The sequence below is a fragment of the Carassius gibelio genome, chromosome A3 (assembly GCF_023724105.1).
Source record: "Carassius gibelio isolate Cgi1373 ecotype wild population from Czech Republic chromosome A3, carGib1.2-hapl.c, whole genome shotgun sequence".
In the NCBI taxonomy this organism is placed as follows: Eukaryota; Metazoa; Chordata; class Actinopteri; order Cypriniformes; family Cyprinidae; genus Carassius; species Carassius gibelio.
Genome location: NC_068373.1, coordinates 28,369,701 through 28,397,626, shown reverse-complemented (window position 1 = coordinate 28,397,626; position 27,926 = coordinate 28,369,701). Strand labels below are relative to the sequence as shown.

At 38.0% G+C, this 27,926-nt stretch overlaps 1 protein-coding gene and 1 pseudogene across 1 annotated transcript in view; one reads left to right on the top strand and one right to left on the bottom strand.

The window, feature by feature from the left end:
* Positions 1-24,083, bottom strand: part of LOC127955761 (uncharacterized) — a 38,141-nt gene extending 14,058 nt beyond the window's left edge. The window contains exons 1-6 of the mRNA XM_052553484.1: positions 23,935-24,083; positions 23,475-23,822; positions 23,036-23,383; positions 22,589-22,693; positions 22,378-22,473; positions 21,787-21,879 (exon numbers count right to left, since the gene is read on the bottom strand). Coding sequence (XP_052409444.1) covers positions 21,787-21,879; positions 22,378-22,473; positions 22,589-22,693; positions 23,036-23,383; positions 23,475-23,822; positions 23,935-23,986 — 1,042 coding nt within the window. The 5' untranslated portion in view covers positions 23,987-24,083. The remainder of the gene's footprint in view (positions 1-21,786; positions 21,880-22,377; positions 22,474-22,588; positions 22,694-23,035; positions 23,384-23,474; positions 23,823-23,934) is intronic.
* A 986-nt stretch (positions 24,084-25,069) lies between these two features.
* On the top strand, positions 25,070-26,395 carry LOC127943223 (putative nuclease HARBI1; annotated as a pseudogene).
* Positions 26,396-27,926: the final 1,531 nt, after the last annotated feature.

Here is a 27,926-nt window from a genome sequence, read left to right as displayed (position 1 = left end):
CATGCCCACCGAGTTTCGTTCCGATCGACTTCCATTAACCTTGTCAAATAGATGCTTAAAGTTGTTTGGCCAATGGCGGCCATGTTTTTTAAGATAAGTGAAATTCCTCATAGAGCACTTATGCCACATTGGGCCATACCAATTTTCAAGTTGATTGGATCAGCGGTTGCTTAGTTATAGCCATTTTAGTTTTTTTTTCATCCTGTAGCGCCACCAAGTGGCAGATATGGAAAAAATAATAATTTGACTAAAGTTTTTGTTCATGCATATGAGTTCTGAGTTTGGTGAAGATATCTCATTTTGTTCCCGAGTTATAGCCTTTTCCATAAAATTGGTCCGCGAATTTGAATGTTTTGGGTCACCTGGTTTTTTGTTCAGTCTTGATCAAACCACTGCAGTAATATTCTCAGGACTCTCTAGATCAATAACTTTGAAAAAATATGTTGTATTTTGTCCTTTGGTTAGATAACATTTAAACAGGCCTAAAAAACAAAAGATTTCTGTTGTGAATGGCATTAAACTGCAAAAAAAAAAAAGGGGGTAATATAATCACACATGCATTAGATCTGTATTTTTTCTAAACAATCATGCAAAATTAAACAGAGATTAGGTAAAAAAGAACACTGTAATATTTATAAAGCTTCAAAACCCAGTGTTGAATAAAAAATTGCAATTATAACCACTAGATGTCACCGGAAGACCACTAATGAGCTCACTAAAGACTAAAACATTACAGTTTATGGGCTTGTTGAGGGATTCATCTAGAAAAAATGTATATTACTATTATTTAATATTACTGTTCAAGCATTTCAGATCACATTGAGTCAAAGTTTACCAATTTATTCATACAGATATATCTAATGTTTATAATTATGCCAGATTATGATTGCAATGAAACCTGAAAAATGACATAGAAGCCCATAAAAACAGAAGACTTGCAATAGGTTTTATCACCCATCATTTATTTTAATTATCTATATATATAACAAAATGTGTGCATCTGTGTGTGGGTTTAAGCATGCTTATTGAGTATTAATATAGTAGTTTAAACATTTCATGTTTGTGTGTGTCTGTAATTCTGTTCTATTCTTTTACTGTCAGCCATATCTAGGTTATTTAAAAATCAGTGCAGTACTATTATCTAGACTGTGAAATTATACATAAATTGCGTATGCTTCTTTGGAATGAAATTAAGACAACATATAACAGTTATAAAGGTTAAAGAGACAGTGTTGTATGATAAATTGCATTTACGACCACTAGATGTCACTGGAAGACCACTAATGGGCTTTGCAGAGATATAGCCTCAGACTCATTTTGTGAAGATGCCTGACATCTGAAGCAGCGCTGTACAAAAACGGTTTCGTCTATTGACACGAAATCCATAACTTTTTGTCAGCACGGTCTGAAGATGATCTGATTCAATTTTGGTGAAAATCAGACAAACTGTTGAGGATGAGTTTAAAAAAAAAGGTTTTCAACATGAATCAAAATGGCGGACAGGAAGTTTTGCTTAATATGACATAATTGGTATGTATGTTGTCGGCATGTCCCAAGGAACATTTTGAGACATGTTTCATGATAATAGGCCAATGCAATCAAAAGTTATTAGCATTATTGGAAATGTAAAAATTAGCGGTTATTGATTGGTTTATTACTCTTGACCAATAGGTGGCGCTGTGACCAAAATGATGTGGCGTGGTCAATGTGATGTGACAATGTCACATATTAAGTTTTGTGTAAATATCTCCAACCTTTGCAGAGATACAGCCTAAGATGCAGTTTGGCATCTTTCCAGCAAATTCGTTGGTACGCTAATTGAAAACGGTTACGTGTATCGACACAAATTCCATAACTTTTTGCCAGCATGGTCTGAAGATGATCCAAATCAAATTTGGTGAAAATCTGAGCAACGGTCTAGGAGGAGTTCGAAAAAGTAGGTTTTCAACATGAATCAAAATGGCGGACAGGAAATTTTGCCAAAATTGACAAATGGGGTATCGGTGTTCTCGGCATGACCCAAGGAATCTATCAACATCAGCTTTGTTACAATAGGCTAATGTATGCAAAAGTTATTAGCATTTTTCGAAAAAATCGTTATAACTATTGACCACAAGGTGGCGCTGCCCCCAATTTTTTTGTGTACATTCAGGGCAAGGAGCCGGACATTTTTGTAATTATTTGCGAAACGATACGATGCTGCGTTCAAAAAATACAGCGTTTTAACACATAATTCAAAATGGCCGACGCCTAAAATGGCCGACACGGAAAAATTGGATATCATTCGACTCGAGATGACTCACTGAATCTAAAGAGACCAGTTGTGTGATTTTTGGCCAAACCATTCAGAAGTTATAAGCCAAAATATGCATTTTTCATATCTCCTGACCACTAGGTGGCGCTGTGTCGAAACACTGCAGGTAGTCTCAGTTCATGCTTGTTAAAACACACACCAAGATTGGTCTCAATATGACAAACTGTTGCCGAGATATAGCCTCACGTGCATTTTTGCGTGCATTTCGTCAAATTAGTTTACGTGTCATTCGACAACGGTTGGACGAATCAACTTGAATTCCATAACTTTTTGCCGGCCTTGTCTGAAGATGATCTGAGACAATTTTCGTGGCAATCTGACTAACCGTCTAGGACGAGTTCGAAAAAGTAGGTTTTTCGAATAATTGAAAATAGCGAAAAAACTAAACCTTGCGATTTTTGAATTTTGGGGTTCATTCGACTTGGCATGAGCCAAGGATTCAGAAGAAAAAAGAATTTTCATTTTCTGGCTTACGGTTCAAAAGTTATTAGCATAGAAACATTGAAAGTTTGGACAAGTGGTGGCGCTAGAGAGTTGGAGTTAGAGACTTCAAATTTGCTATAGTTAATGCTGGGACTGTCCTCTATCAGTGTGCCAAATTATACAACTTTCCCGCAATCGGTTCTATGGGCTGCCATAGACTTGCGGCGGAAGAAGAAGAAGCAGAATAATAATAAATATAGCTGCAAGCAGCAATTACGGGGCCAAGCACTCCAACGGCAAATGTAGGAGCTAAGCATGGCATGAAGCATCACACCAAATACATTAATGAGCAATAACAACAATTTTAGGATTATTGTAATTGAAATGGCTAAATAAAAATCATAATACCACCTCTATTAGCATGATTACTTGGCTTATCAAGTTTGACCAATAGTCGGCACTGTTATAAAATCAATTTGGTGTACTCTGTGTGACTTTTCAATGACACACACACAGTTTGGTGTCAATATGCCAAAGCATTCCAGAGATACAGCCTCAAGTGTCATTTTGGCATTGTGCCTCAAATTCGTCGCTGTGGTATGCGAAAACGGTTTTGTCTATCGACACAAAATCCATAACTTTGAGTCAGCATAGTCTGAAGATCATCTGATTCAATTTTGGTGAAAATCGGACTAACGGTTGATGAGCAGTTCGAAAAAGTAGGTTTTCAACATAAATCAAAATGGCGGACAGGAAGTTCGGCTTACTCTGGCATATTTGGTATCTATGTTGTCGGCATAAGCCAGGGAATATTTTGAGCCCAGTTTCATTGCAATAGGCTAATGCAATAAAAAGTTATTAGCATTTTTATAAGTGTAATTATTCATGGTTAATGAATGGTTTATTACTCTTGACCAATAGGTGGCGCTGTTACCAAATTTATGTGGCATGGTCAGTGTGAGGTGGCGATGACACATACAAAGTTTGGTGCAAATATGTCAAAGTGTTGCAGAGATACAGCCTCAAATGCATTTTGGCACCCTTCCAGCAAATTCGTTGATGCGCTAAATGAGAACCGTTTCGTATATCGACACGAAATCCATAACTTTTTGCCAGCATGGTCTGAAGATGATTCACATCAAATTTGGTGAAAATCGGACTAACGGTCTAGGAGGAGTTCGAAAAAGTAGGTTTTCAACATTAATCAAAATGGCGGACAGGAAGTATGGCCAATTTTGGCATAATTGGTATCTATGTTCTCGGCATGACCCAAAGAATACGGGGAGACCATTTGCATTTCAATTGTCTAATTTACTCAAAAGTTATTAGTATTTATGAGATATTTCATTATAACTATTGGCCACAAGGTGGCGCTGCCACCAAACTTTTTGAGTACCTTCAGGGCATGGAGCCGAATATTTTTGTAATTATTTGCGAAACGATACGATGCTGCGTTCAAACAATACAGCATTTTAAATCATAATTCAAAATGGCCGACGCCTAAAATGGCCGACACGGGAAAATTGGATATCATTTGACTCGACATGACTCACTGAATCTAAAGAGACCAGTTGTGTGATTTTTGGCCAAACCATTCAGTAGTTATAAGCCAAAATATGCATTTTTCATATCTCCTGACCACTAGGTGGCGCTGTGTCGAAACACTGCAGGTAGTCTCAGTTCATGCTTGTTATAACACACGCCAAGTTTGGTCTCAATATGACAAACCGTTGCCGGGATATAGCCTCACGTGCATGTTTGCGTGCTTTTCGTCAAATTAGTTTACGTGTCATTCGACAACGGTTGGACGAATCAACTTGAATTCCATAACTTTTTGCCAGCATGGTCTGAAGATGATCTGAGCCAATTTTCGTGGCAATCGGACTAACCGTCTAGGACGAGTTCGAAAAAGTAGGTTTTTCGAATAATTGAAAATAGCGAAAAAACTAAACCTTGCGATTTTTGAATTTTGGGGTTCATTCGACTTGGCATGAGCCAAGGATTCAGAGGAAAAAAGAATTTCCATTTTCTGGCTTACGGTTCAAAAGTTATTAGCATACAAACATTGAAAGTTTGGACAAGTGGTGGCGCTAGAGAGTAGGAGATAGAGACTTCAAATTTGCTATAGTTAATGTTGGGACTGTCCTCTATCAGTGTGCCAAATTATACAACTTTCCCGCAATCGGTTCTATGGGCTGCCATAGACTTGCGGCGGAAGAAGAAGAAGAAGAAGAAGAAGAATAAATATAGCTGCAAGCAGCAATAACGGGGCCAAGCACTACAGAAGCAAGCTTCAGACGAACGGCAGGAATGAGTAATTTAGACAGTTTTAAGATTATTTTAGGCAAAATGGCTTGAAAACAATCAACACAACAACTAGTAATAGGATTTATTCGCTTATCACGTGTAACCAATAGGTGGTGCTGTTACCAAATTAGTTTGGAACGGTCAGTGTGAGGTGTCGATGACACATACAAAGTTTGGTGCAAATATGTCAAAGCTTTGCAGAGATACAGCCTCAAATGCATTTTGGCACCATTCAAGCAGATTTGTTGATGCGCTAAATGAGAACCGTTTCGTATGTCGACACGAAATCCATAACTTTTTGCCAGCATTTTCTGAAGATGAGCCACGTCAAATTTGGTGAAAATCTGACAAACGGTCTAGGAGGAGTTCGAAAAAGTAGGTTTTCAACATTAATCAAAATGGCGGACAGGAAGTTCAGCCAAATAAGGAAAACTTTGTATCTATGTTCTCGACTTGACCCAAGGAATCTACAAAGACCAGCGTCATGTCAATAGCCAGATTTATTCAAAAGTTATTAGCCTTTACATAAATTGAGTTATAACTTATATTTTGAATACCTTCAGGGGATGGTGTTGTTGGCACATTCTGAGTTTCGTAATATTACACCAATGCATTTGTTTAGTATAGCATTTTATTTCACAAAACTGTATTGAAGTCAATGAGAATTTCATGTTTTGTTCTATTATAGCGCCACCAAGAGGCTCAGTCCCACCATTTTTTTTATGTGTGCTCAGAGTGAGCCCATACATATGTGTGTCAATTTTGGTGAAAATATCTCAATTCACTTCAGAGTTATAGACATTTATATGAAAAAGCACGTAAAAAATGACTGACTCTTGACTTTGATTGAATATTACTACCCCTTACTATCAATATTTTGGCATTTGGGCATTGGCGTATAGCTATCGACCTATGTTTCCGAACTTCTGACGGTGGTTTCGTCTCGATCAGACAAGCGGTTTCGAAGATATAGCCAAATGTTTTTTAAGCGCTAAATCACAACGCTACACAAACCGAAAGGCAAAACCTAGCATGTTTGGTATCATAGGACTCGGTAAGGTTTCAGGAGTCCAATTTGATGAGTCTCGTGAAAATAAGTCAACCACACCCAAAGTTATAAGCATTTAAAAAAAGAAGATCACCACTAGGTGGCGCTGTTTTGAAACTTCTCACACTCCTTCAGGACATTGTGCTGATGAACCATCCCAAGTTTCGTAACAATCTGCTGATGCGTTCTTAAAATACAGCATTTTAGCACAAAATTCAAAATGGCCGACAGTCAAAATGGCCGAAATGGTCAAATTGGATATCAGTCGACTCGGCATGTTGCCCTGAATCTAACAAGACCAATGTTATGATTTTTGGACAAACTGTTCAGAAGTTATAAGCAAAAATAGCAGTTTTTCATATCTCCGGATCAGTAGGTGGCGCTGCGCCCAATCACAGCATGTTGCCTCAGGTCATGCTTGTTATGACATGTACCGAGTTTGGTCTGAATAGGATAAGTCGTTGCCGAGATACAGCCTTACGACTGTTTTTGTAAGCACTACATAAAATTTGTTAGAGCGTTTATCGAAAACGGTTTGACGAATCAATTTGATTTGCATAACTTTTGGTCAGCACTGCTTGAGGATGATATGGTTCAATTTTCGTGTGAATCGGACAAACCGTCTAGGACGAGTTCGAAAAAGTATGTTTTTAAAGAAATTCAAAATGGCGGTCATATTTCTATGACGGAAATGACTTTGTAGGGTGCAATCGAATCGGCATGAGCTCAGAAATTAGAGGAAAAAAGAATTTCGTTGATTGGCCTTAGGGTTAAAAAGTTATTAACAAAATTAAAGTGAAATTTTGGACAGTTGGTGGCGCTAGAGGGATTGACTTAGACACACCAAAATTGGTGTACTTAATGTTGGCACTGTCCTCTATCAGAATGTCAAACCATTACAACTTTCCCGCATTCGGTTCTATGGGCTGCCATAGACGCCCAGTCGGAAGAATAATAATAATAATAATAAGAACGCCAACAAAAACAAGAGGGTCCTACGCACCTTCGGTGCTTGGCCCCTAATAATAACGCCAACGATTACAATAGGTGCCTACGCACCTTCGGTGCTTGGCCCCTAATAACGCCAACGGAAACAATAGGTGCCTACGCACCTTCGGTGCTTGGCCCCTAATAAATATAGCTGCAAGCAGCAATAACGGGGCCAAGCACTACAGAAGCAAGCTTCAGACGAACGGCAGGAATGAGTAATTAAGAAAGTTTTAAGATTATTTTAGGCAAAATGGCTTGAAAACAATAAACACAACAACTAGTAATAGGATTTATTTGCTTATCACATGTAACCAATATATATATATTCCACATTCTGAGTTGTGGAATATAACACCAATGCATTTGTTTAGTATAGCCTTTTATTTCACAAAACTGTATTGAAGTCAATGGGAATTTCATGTTTTGTTCTATTATAGTGCCACCAAGAGGCTCAGTTCCACCATTTCTTTTATGTGTCATCAGAGTGAGCCCATACATATGCGTGTCAATTTTGGTGAAAATATCTCAATTCACTTCAGAGTTATAGACATTTACATGAAAAAACACGTAAAAATTGACTGACTCTTGACTTTGATTGAATATTACTACCCCTTACTATCAATATTTTTGCATTTGGGCATTGGCGTATAGCTATCGACCTATGTTTCCGAACTTCTGACGGTGGTTTTGTCTCGATCAGACAAGCGGTTTCGAAGATATAGCCAAATGTTTTTTAAGCGCTAAATCACAACGCTACACAAACCGTAAGGCAAAACCTAGCATGTTTGGTATTGTAGGACTCTGTAAGGTTTCAGGAGTCCAATTTGATGAGTCTGGTGAAAATACGTCGACCACTCCCAAAGTTATAAGCATTTAAAAATAGAAGATCACCACTAGGTGGCGCTGTTTCGAAACTTCTCATACTCCTTCAGGACATTGTGCTGATGACCCATACCATGTTTCGTAACAATCCGTTGATGTGTTCAGAAAATACAGCATTTTAGCACAAAATTCAAAATGGCCGACAGTCAAAATGGCCGAAATGGTCAAATTGGATATCAGTCGACTCGGCATGTTGCCCTGAATCTAACAAGACCAATGTTATGATTTTTGGACAAACTGTTCAGAAGTTATAAGCAAAAATAGCAGTTTTTCATATCTCCGGATCAGTAGGTGGCGCTGCGCCCAATCACAGCATGTTGCCTCAGGTCATGCTTGTTATGACATGTACCAAGTTTGGTCTGAATTGGATAAGTCGTTGCCGAGATACAGCCTTACGACTGTTTTTGTAAGCACTACATAAAATTTGTTAGAGCGTTTATCGAAAACGGTTTGACGAATCAATTTGATTTGCATAACTTTTGGTCAGCACTGCCTGAGGATGATATGGTTTAATTTTCGTGTGAATCGGACAAACCGTCTAGGACGAGTTCGAAAAAGTAGGTTTTTAAAGAAATTCAAAATGGCGGTCATATTTCTATGACGGAAATGACTTCGTAGGGTGCAATCGAATCGGCATGAGCTCAGAAATCAGAGGAAAAAATAATTTCGTTGATTGGCCTTAGGGTTAAAAAGTTATTAACAAAATTAAAGTGAAATTTTGGACAGTTGGTGGCGCTAGAGGGATTGACTTAGACACACCAAAATTGGTGTACTTAATGTTGGCACTGTCCTCTATCAGAATGTCAAACCATTACAACTTTCCCGCATTCGGTTCTATGGGCTGCCATAGACGCCCAGTCGGAAGAATAATAATAATAAATATAGCTGCAAGCAGCAATCACGGGGCCAAGCATTCCAGCGGCAACATCAGGAGCTAAGCATATGTAGCATCAGACCAAATGCAACAATGAATAATGAAATTAATAATTGCATGATTGTAATTGAAATGGCTGAAAATCGTTAATAAAAGTTCCACAGCGAGGAGCTAAGCATGGCATGGAGCATCAGACCAAATGCAACGAGTAAGAAAAGCAATTATTGGAAGAGTGTAATTGAAACAGCCAGTAAAACTCCAGTAAAATGATGCATTATCATTTTTGGAAAATAGGTGGCGCTGTAATCAAATCGCTTTGTTGTGTTCTGTGGGAGGTGACAATGTTGTGGGCAATTTCTTTCAAAATACTTACAGACCTTTAGGGCAATGAGTCGAACATGCCCACCGAGTTTCGTTCCGATCGACTTCCATTAACCTTGTCAAATAGGTGCTAAAAGTTGTTTGGCCAATGGCGGCCATGTTTTTTAAGATAAGTGAAATTCCTCATAGAGCACTTGTGCCACATTGGGCCATATCAATTTTCAAGTTGATTGGATCAACGGTTGCTTAGTTATAGCCATTTGATTTTTTTTCATCCTGTAGCACCACCAAGTGGCAGATATGGAAAAAATAATAATAATTTGACTAAAGTTTTTGTTCATGCATATGAGTTCTGAGTTTGGTGAAGATATCTCATTTTGTTCCCGAGTTATAGCCTTTTTCTTAAAATTGGTCCGCGAATTTGAATGTTTTGGGTCACCTGGTTTTTTGTTCAGTCTTGATCAAACCACTGCAGTAATATTCTCAGGACTCTCTAGATCAATAACTTTGAAAAAATATGTTGTATTTTGTCCTTTGGTTAGATAACATTTAAACAGGCCTAAAAAACAAAAGATTTCTGTTGTGAATGGCATTAAACTGCAAAAAAAAAAAGGGGGGTAATATAATCACACATGCATTAGATCTGTATTTTTTCTAAACAATCATGCAAAATTTAACAGAGATTAGGTAAAAAAGAACACTGTAATATTTATAAAGCTTCAAAACCCAGTGTTGAATAAAAAATTGCAATTATAACCACTAGATGTCACCGGAAGACCACTAATGAGCTCACTAAACACTAAAACATTACAGTTTATGGGCTTGTTGAGGGATTCATCTAGAAAAAATGTATATTACTATTATTTAATATTACTGTTCAAGCATTTCAGATCACACTGAGTCAAAGTTTACCAATTTATTCATACAGATATATCTAATGTTTATAATTATGCCAGATTATGATTGCAATGAAACCTGAAAAATGACATAGAAGCCCATAAAAACAGAAGACTTGCAATAGGTTTTATCACCCATCATTTATTTTAATTATCTATATATATAACAAAATGTGTGCATCTGTGTGTGGGTTTAAGCATGCTTATTGAGTATTAATATACTAGTTTAAACATTTCATGTTTGTGTGTGTCTGTAATTCTGTTCTATTCTTTTACTGTCAGCCATATCTAGGTTATTTAAAATCAGTGCAGTACTATTATCTAGACTGTGAAATTATACATAAATTGCGTATGCTTCTTTGGAATGAAATTAAGACAACATATAACAGTTATAAAGGTTAAAGAGACAGTGTTGTATGATAAATTGCATTTACGACCACTAGATGTCACTGGAAGACCACTAATGGGCTTTGCAGAGATATAGCCTCAGACTCATTTTGTGAAGATGCCTGACATCTGAAGCAGCGCTGTACAAAAACGGTTTCGTCTAATGACACGAAATCCATAACTTTTTGTCAGCACGGTCTGAAGATGATCTGATTCAATTTTGGTGAAAATCAGACAAAGGGTTGAGGATGAGTTTAAAAAAAAAGGTTTTCAACATGAATCAAAATGGCGGACAGAAAGTTTTGCTTAATATGACATAATTGGTATGTATGTTGTCGGCATGTCCCAAGGAACATTTTGAGACATGTTTCATGATAATAGGCTAATGCAATCAAAAGTTATTAGCATTATTGGAAATGTAATAATTAGCGGTTATTGATTGGTTTATTACTCTTGACCAATAGGTGGCGCTGTGACCAAAATGATGTGGCGTGGTCAATGTGATGTGACAATGTCACATATTAAGTTTTGTGTAAATATCTCCAACCTTTGCAGAGATACAGCCTCAGATGCAGTTTGGCATCTTTCCAGCAAATTCGTTGGTACGCTAATTGAAAACGGTTACGTGTATCGACACAAATTCCATAACTTTTTGCCAGCATGGTCTGAAGATGATCCAAATCAAATTTGGTGAAAATCTGAGCAACGGTCTAGGAGGAGTTCGAAAAAGTAGGTTTTCAACATGAATCAAAATGGCGGACAGGAAATTTTGCCAAAATTGACAAATGGGGTATCGGTGTTCTCGGCATGACCCAAGGAATCTATCAACATCAGTTTTGTTACAATAGGCTAATGTATGCAAAAGTTATTAGCATTTTTCGAAAAATCGTTATAACTATTGACCACAAGGTGGCGCTGCCCCCAATTTTTTTGTGTACATTCAGGGCATGGAGACGGACATTTTTGTAATTATTTGCGAAACGATACGGAACTTCATTCTTAAGATACAGCAATTTACAACTAAATTCAAAATGGCCGACGCCCAAAATGGCCGAATTGGGAAAATTCGGTATCATTCGACTCGGAATGATGCACTGAATCTAAAGACACCACTTTTGTGATTTTTGGCAAAACCGTTCAGAAGTTATGAGCAAAAACATGCATTTTTCATATCTCCTGACCACTAGGGGGCACAGCGCCGAAACACTGCAGGTAGTCCCAGGGAATGGTTGTTATAAGACCCACCAAGATTGGTCTCAATAGGCCAAAGCGTTGCGGAGATATAGCCTCACGTTCACATTTGCGTGCTTTTCGAAGAATTCGTTCATGAGCTATTCGAAAACGGTTTGAGAAATCAACTTGAATTCCATAACTTTTTGCCAGCATGGTCTGAAGATTATCTGATTCAATTTTCGTGACAATCGGTGCAACGGCCTAGGACGAGTTCGAAAAAGTAGGTTTTACGAACAATTGACGATAGCGAAAAAACTAAGCCTTGCGATTTTTGAATTTCGGTGTCCATTCGACTCGGCATGAGCCAAGGAATCACAGGAAAAAAGAATTTTCATTTTGTGGCTTACGGTTCAAGAGTTATTAGCATCAAGTTTTTGAAAGTTTAGACAATTGGTGGCGCTAGAGAGTTTGAGTTAGAGACTTCAAATTTGCTACGGTTAATGTTCAGACAGTCCTCTATTAGTGTGCCAAATTATACAACTTTCCCGCAATCGGTTCTATGGGCTACCATAGACTTGGGGTGGAAGAAGAGGAAGAATAATAATAATAAATATAGCTGCAAGCAGCAATAACGGGGCCAAGCACTACAGAAGCAAGCTTCAGACGAACGGCAGGAATGAGTAATTAAGAAAGTTTTAAGATTATTTTAGGCAAAATGGCTTGAAAACAATAAACACAACAACTAGTAATAGGATTTATTTGCTTATCACGTGTAACCAATAGGTGGCGCTGTTACCAAATTAGTTTGGAATGGTCAGTGTGAGGTGACGATGACACATACAAAGTTTGGTGCAAATATGTCAAAGCTTTGCTGAGATACACCCTCAAATGCATTTTGGAACCCTTCCAGCAGCTTCGTTGATGCGCTAAATGAGAACAGTTTCGTATATCGAAACGAAATCCATAACATTTTGCCAGCATGGTCTGAAGATGATCCACGTCAAATTTGGTGAAAATCTGACTAACGGTCTAGGAGGAGTTCGAAAAAGTAAGTTTTCAACATTAATCAAAATGGCGGACAGGAAGTTCAGCCAAATAAGGAAAACTTTGTATCTATGTTCTCGACTTGACCCAAGGAATCTAAAAAGACCAGCGTCATGTCAATAGCCAGATTTATTCAAAAGTTATTAGCCTTTATTTAAATTGAGTTATAACTGTTGACCACTAGGTGGCGGGGTTTCAAAATATTTTGAGTACCTTCAGGGGATGGTGTTGTTGGCACATTCTGAGTTTCGTAATATTACATCTATGCATTTGTTTAGTATTGCATTTTATTTCACAAAACTGTATTGAAGTCAATGATAATTTCATATTTTGTTCTATTATAGCGCCACCAAGAGGCTCAGTCCCACCATTTCTTTTTATGTGTGCTCAGAGTGAGCCCATACATATGTGTGTCAATTTTGGTGAAAATATCTCAATTCACTTCAGAGTTATAGACATTTATATGAAAAAGCACGTAAAAAATGACTGACTCTTGACTTTGATTGAATATTACTACACCTTACCATCAATATTTTGGCATTTGGGCATTGGCGTATAGCTATCGACCTATGTTTCCGAACTTCTGACGGTGGTTTCGTCTCGATCAGACAAGTGGTTTCGAAGATATAGTCAGATGTTTTTTAAGCGCTAAATCACAACGCTACACAAACCGTAAGGCGAAACCTAGCATGTTTGGTATCGTAGGACTCTGTAAGGTTTCAGGAGTCTAATTTGGTGAGTCTCAAGAAAATAAGTCGACCACACCCAAGGTTATAAGCATTTAAAAAAGGATGATCACCACTAGGTGGCGCTGTTTCGAAACTTCTCACACTCCTTCAGGACATTGTGCTGATGACCCATACCATGTTTCGTAACAATCCGTTGATGCGTTCTGAAAATACAGCATTTTAGCACAAAATTCAAAATGGCCGACAGACAAAATGGCCGAAATGGTAAAATTTGATATCAGTCGACTCGGCATGTTGCCCTGAATCTAACAAGACCAATGTTATGATTTTTGGACAAACTGTTTAGAAGTTATAAGCAAAAATAGCAATTTTTCATATCTCCGGACCAGTAGGTGGCGCTGCGCCGAAACGCAGCAAGTAGCCTCAGGTCATGCTTGTTATGACATGTACCAGGTTTGGTCTGAATACGATAAATCGTTGCAGAGATACAGCCTTACGACTGTTTTTCTAAGCGTTTCATAAAATTTGTTTGAGCGTTTTTCGAAAACGGTTTGACGAATCAATTTGATTTGCATAACTTTTGGTCAGCACTGCCTGAAGATGATCTGGTTCAATTTTCGTGTGAATCGGACAAACCGTCTAGGACGAGTTCGAAAAAGTAGGTTTTTCAAAGAATTCAAAATGGCGGCCATATTTCTATGACGGAAAATGACGGCATAGGGTGCAATCGAATCGGCATGAGCTCAGAAATCAGAGGAAAAAAGAATTTTGTTGATTGGACTTACGGTTAAAAAGTTATTAACAAAATTAAAGTGAAATTTCGGACAGTTGGTGGCGCTAGAGGGAATGTCTTAGACACACCAAAATTGGTGTACTAAATGTTGGCACTGTCCTCTATCAGAATGTCAAACCAAAACAACTTTCCCGCATTCGGTTCTATGGGCTGCCATAGACTCCCAGTCGGAAGAATAATAATAATAATAATAATAATAATAATAAGAACCGGAACAAAAACAATAGGTGCCTCGCACCTTCGGTGCTTGGCCCCTAAATATAGCTGCAAGCAGCAATAACGGGGCCAAGCACTACAGAAGCAATCTTCAGACGAACGGCAGGAATGAGTAATTAAGACAGTTTTAAGATTATTTTAGGCAAAATGGCTTGAAAACAATCAACACAACAACTACTAATAGGATTTATTGGCTTATCACGTGTAACCAATAGGTGGTGCTGTTACCAAATTAGTTTGGAACGGTCAGTGTGAGGTGTCGATGACACATACAAAGTTTGGTGCAAATATGTCAAAGCTTTGCAGAGATACAGCCTCAAATGCATTTTGGCACCATTCAAGCAGATTTGTTGATGCGCTAAATGAGAACCGTTTCGTATGTCGACACGAAATCCATAACTTTTTGCCAGCATGTTCTGAAGATGAGCCACGTCAAATTTGGTGAAAATCTGACAAACGGTCTAGGAGGAGTTCGAAAAAGTAGGTTTTCAACATTAATCAAAATGGCGGACAGGAAGTTCAGCCAAATAAGGAAAACTTTGTATCTATGTTCTCGACTTGACCCAAGGAATCTACAAAGACCAGCGTCATGTCAATAGCCAGATTTATTCAAAAGTTATTAGCCTTTACGTAAATTGAGTTATAACTTTTGACCACTAGGTGGCGCTGTTTCAAAATATTTTGAATACCTTCAGGGGATGGTGTTGTTGGCACATTCTGAGTTTCGTAATATTACACCAATGCATTTGTTTAGTATAGCATTTTATTTCACAAAACTGTAGTGAAGTCAATGAGAATTTCATGTTTTGTTCTATTATAGCGCCACCAAGAGGCTCAGTCCCACCATTTTTTTTATGTGTGCTCAGAGTGAGCCCATACATATGTGTGTCAATTTTGGTGAAAATATCTCAATTCACTTCAGAGTTATAGACATTTATATGAAAAAGCACGTAAAAAATGACTGACTCTTGACTTTGATTGAATATTACTACCCCTTACTATCAATATTTTGGCATTTGGGCATTGGCGTATAGCTATCGACCTATGTTTCCGAACTTCTGACGGTGGTTTCGTCTCGATCAGACAAGCGGTTTCGAAGATATAGCCAAATGTTTTTTAAGCGCTAAATCACAACGCTACACAAACCGAAAGGCAAAACCTAGCATGTTTGGTATCATAGGACTCGGTAAGGTTTCAGGAGTCCAATTTGATGAGTCTCGTGAAAATAAGTCAACCACACCCAAAGTTATAAGCATTTAAAAAAAGAAGATCACCACTAGGTGGCGCTGTTTTGAAACTTCTCACGCTCCTTCAGGACATTGTGCTGATGAACCATACCAAGTTTCGTAACAATCTGCTGATGCATTCTTAAAATACAGCATTTTAGCACAAAATTCAAAATGGCCGACAGTCAAAATGGCCGAAATGGTCAAATTGGATATCAGTCGACTCGGCATGTTGCCCTGAATCTAACAAGACCAATGTTATGATTTTTGGACAAACTGTTCAGAAGTTATAAGCAAAAATAGCAGTTTTTCATATCTCCGGATCAGTAGGTGGCGCTGCGCCCAATCACAGCATGTTGCCTCAGGTCATGCTTGTTATGACATGTACCGAGTTTGGTCTGAATAGGATAAGTCGTTGCCGAGATACAGCCTTACGACTGTTTTTGTAAGCACTACATACAATTTGTTAGAGCGTTTATCGAAAACAATTTGACGAATCAATTTGATTTGCATAACTTTTGGTCAGCACTGCCTGAGGATGATATGGTTCAATTTTCGTGTGAATCGGACAAACCGTCTAGGACGAGTTCGAAAAAGTAGGTTTTTAAAGAAATTCAAAATGGCGGTCATATTTCTATGACGGAAATGACTTCGTAGGGTGCAATCGAATCGGCATGAGCTCAGAAATTAGAGGAAAAAATAATTTCGTTGATTGGCCTTAGGGTTAAAAAGTTATCAACAAAATTAAAGTGAAATTTTGGACAGTTGGTGGCGCTAGAGGGATTGACTTAGACACACCAAAATTGGTGTACTTAATGTTGGCACTGTCCTCTATCAGAATGTCAAACCATTACAACTTTCCCGCATTCGGTTCTATGGGCTGCCATAGACGCCCAGTCGGAAGAATAATAATAATAAATATAGCTGCAAGCAGCAATTACGGGGCCAAGCACTCCAACGGCAAATGTAGGAGCTAAGCATGGCATGGAGCATCACACCAAATGCATTAATGAGCAATAACAGCAATTTTAGGATGATTGTAATTGAAATGGCTAAAAAAATCATAAATACAACCTCTAGTAGCATGATTTACTGGCTTATCAAAATTGACCAATAGGTGGTGCTGTTATCAAGTCAATTTGGTGTACTCTGTGTGACTTTTCAATGACACAAACAAAGTTTGGTGTCAATATGCCAAAGCATTGCAGAGATACAGCCTCAAGTGTCATTTTGGCATTGTGCCTCAAATTCGTCGCTGTGGTATGCGAAAACGGTTTTGTCTATCGATACAAAATCCATAACATTTTGTCAGTACAGTCTACAGATCATCTGAGTCAATTTTGGTGAAAATCGGACTAACGGTTGATGAGGAGTTCGAAAAAGTAGGTTTTCAACATAAATCAAAATGGCGGACAGGAAGTTCGGCTTACTCTGGTATATATGGTATCTATGTTGTCGGCATAAGCCAGGGAATATTTTGAGGCCAGTTTCATTACAATAGGCTAATGCATTAAAAAGTTACTAGCATTTTTATAAGTGTAATTATTCATAGTTAATTAATGGTTCATTACTCTTGACCAATAGGTGGCGCTGTTACCAAATTTATGTGGCATGGTCAGTGTCAGGTGGCGATGACACATACAAAGTATGGTGCAAAAATGTCAAAGCGTTGCAGAGATACAGCCTCAAATGCATTTTGGCACCCTTCCAGCAAATTCGTTGATGCGCTAAATCAGAACCGTTTTGTATATCGACACGAAATCCATAACTTTTTGCCAGCATGGTCTGAAGATGATTCACGTCAAATTTGGTGAAAATCGGACTAATGGTCTAGGAGGAGTTCGAAAAAGTAGGTTTTCAACATTAATCAAAATGGCGGACAGGAAGTATGGCCAATTTTGGCATAATTCGTATCTATGTTCTCGGCATGACCCAAAGAATACGGGGAGACCATTTGCATTTCAATTGTCTAATTTACTCAAAAGTTATTAGCATTTTTGTGATAACTCATTATAACTATTGGCCACAAGGTGGCGCTGCCACCAAACTTTTTGAGTACCTTCAGGGCATGGAGCTGAATATTTTTGTAATTATTTGCGAAACGATACGATGCTGCGTTCAAAAAATACAGCATTTTAAATCATAATTCAAAATGGCCGACGCCTAAAATGGCCGACACAGGAAAATTGGATATCATTTGACTCGACATGACTCACTGAATCTAAAGAGACCAGTTGTGTGATTTTTGGCCAAACCATTCAGTAGTTATAAGCCAAAATATGCATTTTTCATATCTCCTGACCACTAGGTGGCGCTGTGTCGAAACACTGCAGGTAGTCTCAGTTCATGCTTGTTATAACACACGCCAAGTTTGGTCTCAATATGACAAACCGTTGCCGGGATATAGCCTCACGTGCATGTTTGCGTGCTTTTCGTCAAATTTGTTTACGTGTCATTCGACAACAGTTGGACGAATCAACTTGAATTCCATAACTTTTAGCCACCATGGTCTAAAGATGATCTGAGCCAATTTTCGTGGCAATCGGACTAACCGTCTAGGACGAGTTCGATAAAGTAGGTTTTTCGAATAATTGAAAATAGCGAAAAAACTAAACCTTGCGATTTCTGAATTTTGGTGTCCATTCGACTCGGCATGAGCCAAGGATTCAGAGGAAAAAAGAATTTCCATTTTCTGGCTTACGGTTCAAAAGTTATTAGCATACAAACATTGAAAGTTTGGACAAGTGGTGGCGCTAGAGAGTAGGAGATAGAGACTTCAAATTTGCTATAGTTAATGTTGGGACTGTCCTCTATCAGTGTGCCAAATTATACAACTTTCCCGCAATCGGTTCTATGGGCTGCCATAGACTTGCGGCGGAAGAAGAAGAAGAAGAAGAAGAAGAAGAAGAATAACGCCAACGAAAACAATAGGTGCCTACGCACCTTCGGTGCTTGGCCCCTAATAATAATAAGAACGCCAACAAAAACAAGAGGGTCCTACGCACCTTCGGTGCTTGGCCCCTAATAATAATAATAAATGTTTTTTGAACAGCAAATCAGAATAAATTTTTTTGGGGGATATTGGTTTGTTTGAACTCAGAGGGAGTGTCAGCCACATGAAAAAATGTAACAGCTTAGGTCATTTGTGGATTAATGCTTATTGGAGACACGAACCAATTCCTAGAAAGAAATAGCCACGAAGCTTGGTGTCGACGACCCGGAGTTCTACAAAAAGCGAAACAGAGAACCATGAAAAGAAAGAAAGGAAAGAGTTAGGCCTGTACCGATTGAATATTTTAGTAATCGAGTATTCTACCAAAAATTCCATTGATTAATCGAGTTATCGGATAAAATGTGTTTTTGCTTAATTAAAGTGCAATATTAATTATGCAAGAGAAAAAAAAGACTCCTGGATCTCTTAAAATAAACAACTAAGTTTGCTTTTTTAGAAAAATATATTTTTACTTTTTAAAATGCATAGAATGCAATGCATACATAAAAAAAGGTGATAAAGGTGATGTACATTCTGCTGAACAATAGTCTTTAACCGGACTTTTATTTTGATGGGTTGACGTACCTTTACAGTTTTGTGTATGTGATGTGACGCTAGTTTTACTCAAATCAAATGGTCAGATGCTCATGAAGTGACTCTCAGTGCAGTTCTGGAGATGTTGTTCATGTGTTCTCGTCTTATTGAGTGAGACAGCAGACGCTGAAATCACCGCGAGAGTCACGTGCGCTTCAGTGTCTGTAATAAAGGAAGTCACGCTTCTGCTCCATTCATTAACACAGACACACGGAACATGCCTGATTCATATTTAAACAGACTATTCCGGATTAATATTTACAGATATTAGTCCATATCGTGATTTGATGTATATGCAATGACCTATTTTTGATTAATTCGACAAATTGATAATTTGACAAATTCTGTGCCATTCCACGTTTAACTGTAAAAATCAGTTTTTATGACTGGATTCCGCGATTCCCTCTGCATTTTCTGCATTGCAGAAATCATAGGCCCTAGTTGTGGTATGCCAGCTCTATCTTGCAATGGACACACGCCACAATGTTCTCTTTACGTTTGCCCGCGCACTCAAATCAAAACACTGCTGACTCCTTGCAGTATGCGACTTCGGACTCAGCGCTTTGTGGGCGACGTAAACGCGTTGTCACACTAAAACAATCATTACGAAATAACTAGTCGTGAGATTTAAAATAAATTAAAAGAGGCTTCAAGGCAGAGGAATTTGCCTGGATAATTTTTTGTAATCAAGTTACTCGAGGAATCATTTCAGCTCTAGAAAGAGTAAAGATATAAGGTAGCAAGTATCAAATACCTGTTTTAAATAAATGTTAAACCATAGTTCGAAGGGTATTGAGAATGAGAAGTTGTCGTCATCGCACAGAGCCCCTCCCTCGATATCACGGTCTCCGCCATTTTGGAAGGATACCGGCGTCTACCATGTTGTTAAGAGGAGGTTCTCGCAATTCTGCACTGTCTTACCATGCCAGGAAGTTACTGCTGCGTTAAAAATTACTGCAGTACCTCACACGATACATATGGAAAACATAGGAACAATGGAATACAGTTTTTTTTAGGTTACACCAAGCGCAAAACAGCGGTATTTGGAGAAGCTCTCAAGCGGCACAGAGACCTGGACCATTTACCTCCATGCACACATATGGACATTGGGAATTATATATTTTTTGGTTTAAGTTACTACACAATGCAGGAGTTTAAAAGCCACAAGTCTTTGGAAAGTTACGAGGCTTTCTGCTGTGGCTGGGTCCATCTACAGCAGGTGAAGAAAACAGTGTTGTACTGGCCAAAGTAAGTTTATTCACATGCGTTTTAGCGTGTTGTAATTACATTGCATATAGAATGCACTTCTTGACCAAAGTGACAAAGTAATTAACTGCGACTGAACACTAGATTGTAACGAGATGTTCAATGCACACAAACGTTTCCAACATGTTTTGATGTAGGCTAAAGCGGTGTATGTTTAGTTATAATTTGATTTCAACCCAATGACAAATACTGTACCAGGTTTTTTTTGTTGGGGGCTGCAAAGTGGACAAACCAGTTCTGGGTTAGTAAGGGTAGTTAAATGTGTGATTGCGAGATGTAAATGTCCGGGTTAGATTAAAACCATTAACAGCGTGAATGCAAAGTGACTTAGATTGTAAACAATATAATTCCCAATGTCCATATGTGTGCACTGAGGTAAATTGTTCAGGTCTCTGTGCCGCTGCAGGGAGCTGCCTGAGAGCTTCTCCAAACGCCGCTGTTTTGCGCTTGGTGTTAGCTTGTTCCTGTAAGGTCCCCTTTCTTTCACCTTATGTTTTTGCATTGCTTTACTTTCGTATTCGTAGATCCGTCTCGATCTGTTCCGCCGACAAAATAAATGCACAAAAATGAAAGCGCTCTGAAATGTTTAGTCGCGCCTCTGTGAAGTTCTGAAGGCATTGCCCCTGGCAACAGATCCTGCCATCAGGGCCGACCGGCTCAGACCCCTCCCAAATCAACCCAAATCGGCACGTGACTCCTCAATCTCAATACAGTAAATGAAATGCATATGAAATGTAAATGAAAACGAATATACAATAATAAACCTTTGTTTTATCATAACAATTTATCCAGTTCATTAAAATAAATCAACACTAATAAAATAAAGCAACAAACTGATTCCAATTTTTTTCCCCACATCATGCTAAAGTTTTACAGACTATGAGCCATTCACACTTCCCATAAAGGACTGATTATGGAATGGTTCTTTTGTACTGCAAACATGATACTTGACTCTGATCTGCTGCTAATCATTATTCTTTTGTCTATAATATTCTGATCACTGGTGCCCGTCTCACACCTAGACTGCCTACACTTCATCATTTCATCGTTGTTGTGTTACGCGCGAGCATCTACACCCCGCCTCCAGCAGCACAGGGGTGTCGGAATGTTCAGAAACAGTATACTAACGCTCAGCCTTTTTTAAACTTTTTTTTGCCCTCAAAAAAAGAACGAAAATGAACTTTGTTTGAAGTTTATCAGGGCCTTATTATTGTATCTAAGTGCAACAGAATTAATCACAAACAATATTGTAATGCTAAGTCTTAAAGTGTTGCCATCAATATGCATTTACTGATCTTCTTTAAAAAAAATACACTTTAATACCTTGTATGTATGTAATACTTTTACATACCTTTAAGATACTTCAAATAGCGCAAAGCCCACATAAACATAACTGGCCTCAGAATACAAAGAGCACAGCAGGTGACCGTCTCATGCAGAGATCCTGGAACAGAATATTTAATTATGGACTTCAGATGATAAATGACAACATGTGTGACAAAAAATGAGAAAGTGATGAAGTGTCCCACCATTGCATAATACACACAAACACAACACACCAACATGTGAGTCAGGGATGAGAAAAATCTGTACATTATTATGAACAGAAGACTAACAAAATCTACCATATTATTATATTCATATACCGTATTTTTTGGACTATAAGTCGCATCTGAGTATAAGTTGCGTTTATTTAGAACCAATAACCAAGAGAAAAGGGCGCTCTATGTCTTCAGTGTAGACTACAGGAGCACTGAGCAGCATGTTTTCTCTTGGTTAATTTCTCTCGGTTCATGTCAAATAAATTTTGATAAATAAGTCGCACCTGACTATAAGTCACAGGACCAGCCAAACTATGAAAAAAAAGTGTGACTTATAGTCCGGAAAATACGGTAATTTTTCCTATTTAAAAATATAACTAAGAACATTAAACTACTCTCACCTTCAGTAAAGCCCCAAAGCATGAAGGCAAAGAACAGACAGATGTTTGGACAAAAGACCAGATAAACCTGAAGATTCATGATTATGCTGCTGGTGACTGGAGAGAAGATGCAGAATAAATCACAGTTAAATTAATAAAACAATTACAGTGAAACATAGATATTTAAAATCACATAAAAATAAGAACAATTCCCTTCGGAGCACAGTCCTACCAGTGTTTTTTGATCTGTAGTATATCAGAGAGCAGAGCAGAAGCACAGCTCCAGATCCAGCAGCAGAACAGAAAAATAACACAGCAATGTGCCAAGAAGAGAAACCTGTGAAACACAAACATCAGGAATAACTGAACTGAATTAACTCGGTGTATTTAGTCATTGTTTCTTATAGAAAAATAATCAGGAGGTTTGCAATTAAGACAATTCATTATTTCAATGGATTTCTATAAACTTTTTAAAGTATTATAAATAGCAAAAAAACAGCACCTAATTTACACAAAGTGCAAATAAATAATCACAGATACTGTTCATACAGTGTCCACAGCAGTACAGTATATTATAATGATTTGTGGATCATGAAAATCTCCACTGCCAACAAGCTTGTCTATTTAAATATAGCACAAATAGACATGGTTTTATATTTGGTTTTGTTTGTCGACTCACCAACTCCCAGTTCTACAGTAACATTGGCTGAAAGTCCTCCAGCAAACACTTGACACATGTAAACTCCTTTATCTTCAGTTCTGACACTCTTCAGTCTGAGAGAGAAGTTTCCTTTGGGGATTTCAGCAGTGAAGAGCTCAACTCTGTCTCTGTATCGCTCATCTGATGAATCTGGTAAAGTCTTAATGTTTTGGAAGAGCAGAACCAGAATATCTCCATCTGTTCTTATCCATGAAACCTCTTCAATGTGTTCAGGTTTGATGTGAGAGTCTATAGAGCAGTTCAGAGTGACGTCCTCACCCACAAACGCAGATATGGATTTATCTGAGCCTGATACTAGCAAATGCCCTGAGAGAATAAACATTATTTAAATACAATTACACAATATATTTACAATGTCATTTATATTTTCAAAAGAATTCAGGTGACTCTCACTCACCAAGTTTTATTTGAACCACAGTCTCTCCAGAATCAAACCACCTGTAAGCTCTAACGTTACATATATATTCTCCTTCATCTTCAGCTCTCAGATTGTCCAGACGGAGAGAGAAGTTTCCATGTTGAATCTGATCAGTAAAGAAATGAGCTCTATCATGATAATCCTGCTCCTGGAACTCTGGTCGACTCTCACCATACAGAAACAGATGAACCAGAGTCTCTGAGTCTGTTCTTCTCCATTCCACCACCAGATCCTCCATTAGTAAGAGTTCATCAACATAACAGGGCAAAACCACTGAAGATCCCAGACGAGCAAACAGAGGACCAGAGGGACCGCGCACAATAAACCCTATCAAAAAACAGACAAACTGATTAATGCGTTAAAATAAATAAATAATAAGCGTTAAAAAGGAAATCTCGAAGGCAATTTTCGTGTATAAAGGTAAAGTGAAAATACTTGCCATCTGCGACAATCATAAGTATTGACATCAAAACACAGGTACTGTCCATCATGTATTAAAATTAGACAAATCTGTCATTATATCATAAATGATCATGAAAACGAAAGCGTCACGGGAGGAAACGCCTAAAGAAACTTTTTCTTCTTCTTCTTCTGGTGTTAATGGCGGTTGACAAACAAGTTAAATGGTGCATTCCCGCCACCTACTGGATGAGAGCGTAATGATTGGAAGTTTGAGAACTATATCCAATATAAAAAAAAACAACCCTTTCTCATATATATATATATATATATATATATATATATATATATATATATATATATATATATATATATATATATATATATATATATATATATATATATATATATATATATATATATATATAAAACAAACATTTTCTGAAAATAAAAAATAAAAATTACACTAAATTTAATAAAACTGTTCCCTAACTGTTCCCAGTCTTGTTTCTTTTAAGAAACTCTAAAAGCACATGTTCTACTGATTCTGCATGACCATATTTGTCACAGTTTCCAGTTTCATGTTCCCCATTATATACAAACACAGATTTAATGAATAATGTCCAATACACATTCTTGACATTATAAAACTTCCTTCCCATTACCAAACTTTCTTCTTTCTTACTTTCTCTTGAATATGATGAAAGTGTTTTTTTCTTTCTCATTTCATTTGCAAATAACCATTTTACTTCTGCTTTACTCATCGACACTTTAATGTCAATTTGTGCCCTAAAGAAACCTCATTTTCGCTTCCCCCCCCCCCCCCCCCCCCATTCTTTTCCCCTCTGGAATTCTTGTTTTCCCTCGGGTTGCCAGGTCGGTGTAATAAACCCGACCAAATAGTTAATCAAACATCGCCCCCAAAGTAGCCAAAGTAGCGGATTTGGCAACACTGCCGCATGCAAATACGCCAAACACAACCAGGGCTGGACTGGGACAAAAAATCAGCCCTGGGGGGTATTCCAAAAAGCAGGTTATGTGACATACCTGGGTATGTTTAAGGGTAAGTTCGTGGATAACCTCAACGTTCGGTTCCAAAAACAGAGGTAACTTTCTGGGTATGTATGTAACCATAGCAACTGACTCTCTGAAGATAACCTGCTTGAGAGCAGGTTATGTTTCAGTGTAACTTCGTTTCAGAAGGCCCTTTTGACGAGGATCCTGTGGACGTAGAAGCACAAATTATACGAGGTTTTTTTCGTCGGGAGAGGGTTATAAGACCGCGTATTGATGTGTTTGCATACCCTAATGAATATTTAGCTAAAAGAGCGTTATCGTTTTTCAAAAGATTCATTAGTTTATTTAACACGTCTTTTAAAACCGCATATCGCAAATGTGACAAACCGCGGCTCTGCGCTTAGCACAGAAAACATTCTGTGCACAGCACTTAGGTTTTTTGCGTCTGGCCATTTTTTGTACAGTGTGGGCGATTCAGAGCATGTGGGAAAGGCAACTGTGTGTAGAGCCGTTCGTACAGTGTGTCTGGCACTTAAACAGTTGTTACCCACGTTTGTACAGTTCCCTGGCCATAAACCTCTGCTTGTTATTAAAGACGAATTCCACAGAGTGGCAGGTTTGTCCTTTGTAGTAAAATATATAACGCATATTTAATATGTAGTCATATTATTAATACCTATACATATATTCATTATGCACACACTTCATACTTCCATAACTTTCTGTTTCAGGGTTTCCAAATGTAATTGGGTGCATTGATGGCACTCACATTCCTATTAAAGCTCCATCAATGAATGAGGGAGACTATGTTAATAGGAAATCTATTCATAGTATCAATGTGCAGGTAACAACTTAATTTTTTCCCCTTCTTAAAATCATCAAAGTCATTACTTTTTCCACTAACTATAGGTAATATGTGAGGCAACCCAAATCATCACCAATGTCGAGGCAAAATGGCCAGGATCTGTGCATGATGCCAGAATTTTCCGCGAGTCATCATTATGCCAGACATTTCAGCAGGGTATGATTTGCTTTATACAATTTTTGTTTTTTCGTTTTTACTATGTGTTGTACACTTCAATAATTACAGGTCAGTACAATGGTTACTTGCTGGGGGACAGAGGATACCCTTGTCTGCCCTATTTAATGACACCCTACCCTGAACCTGAGCCTGGACCACAGACACGGTTTAACCTGGCTCACAGCCTAACACGGGCCAAGGTGGAGATGACTATAGGGATCCTCAAATCTCGGTTTCAGTGTCTGCGTGGGCTCCGGGTTAGTCCAGAGAGGGCATGCAACATTATTGTGGCTTGTGTTGTGCTTCACAATATTGCCACTATAAGAGAAGAGAGCCACCCTCCTTGTATTGAGGAAGATGGCCCAGAGGAACACCGAAAGATTTTAGAGGCCAACAGAGACGGAAGACTTTTGAGAGACAGGATTTGTCAAAATTACTTTTATTAGTTTTTTTTGCACTGGTCTGCCAGGTAGTTTATTTCTTCATTTCCTGAAAAACAATAAAAGTAAAATTCATTAAAATGTTTTTTTTTATATTGCTTTACACATACATACATACATACATACATACATACATAGACAGACCACTTTTAACATGCAACAGATTAATATTCAGACAAGTTCTCACCTTAAGGCGATTCTCAAGTAATTCTATTTCAAGTGCTGCTTTTTTAATGAGGAGCCTTTTCTCTTCCATTTGAAGCTGTATAAGGTCCATCTCCATGTCACTTTTTCTTATTTGTTTTTGGAGATGGACCTTATACAGCTCCTTTGCTGGCAACTAAGGTGGAAAAATGTAATAAATGAGATTGTTTGGTCAGACAATAAAATTAAAATATGGACACATGGACACAAATTCTTACCCTGCTTAGATTGTGTGCTGAGGCTGAAGGACCCTCATCTGTGGGCAAATCCCTAGGTATGTACTATGAAAGGACAATGACAGTTTGTTACTCTAATGCAAAAAGGGGCCATACATCATAATGGTATGCATCATACCTCAGTGGATCTACCAGCATTGTCCACTTCTGTCACAGCAGATGTGGTCTCTTCATCGGCATCATCATCTTCATCCTACAAGACAAATATTCAAGTATACATTATTTGGCAAAAAAAAAAAAAAAAAAACCTAAAAGTACCTGACAACAAATCACTTACAACTGTGACAGACTGTGTTCTTTCTGGAGAGTCCAATAATACAATCCGTCCATCAGTATCTATAAGAACACACAACCCGTTAAATTGTCAATATTATCAAAGAAAATACATCATATGCAGCTAAATAAAATAAGCCTACATAAAAAATGTATCTTGTTCAAAAAGCCTTTAAGTGACAGAGATAGTAATTTATCAGGACAAAAAATGAAAACAAATCATAGAGGTAAACTTACATGTCAGCCTTTTTTCACCATCACTTGTGGTGCATAGTATGTGTGATGAACTGCCCCCTGGAATGCCAGCAACCACTGGTCGCCCTTTATTAAGGGACAGAGCCAGCTCCTCAGATGGGGTGAGGGGAGTAATCAAATATTACCTTTTTGCAGAATGTTTTTGTGTTTCATTTTGACTTGGCTTAAAGTTCTTGTGGCTCCAGAAGGATTACACCTTATTAAATAAGAAATATACATTATTATTTCAAGCTAAAGAAATAAATGGCAGGAAAAGTAAATGCTTTCATAGTTATTTAACATATTCAATAGGATGTATAAGTCATACTTCATTATTTTGCATTTCAATAAAACGGGAGCCAATACCAAATTTGTATTTAATACACTCACGCATTTACTCTGTCCGTTGTTTGCCAAGCCAACTCTCTTGCTTTAGCCGATGCAGCTGTATTGCTTCTTTTTAATATTATTGGCTTAAACTCCTCATAAGCATGCATTAAAACTTCCAACTCCGCCTCTGTGAAATACGCCGCTCTCTTTTTTCGCTTTGAGTTTCCATGGTGACTCGTGAGATCGGCGATCCATTGAAAATGTCTTTATACATGCA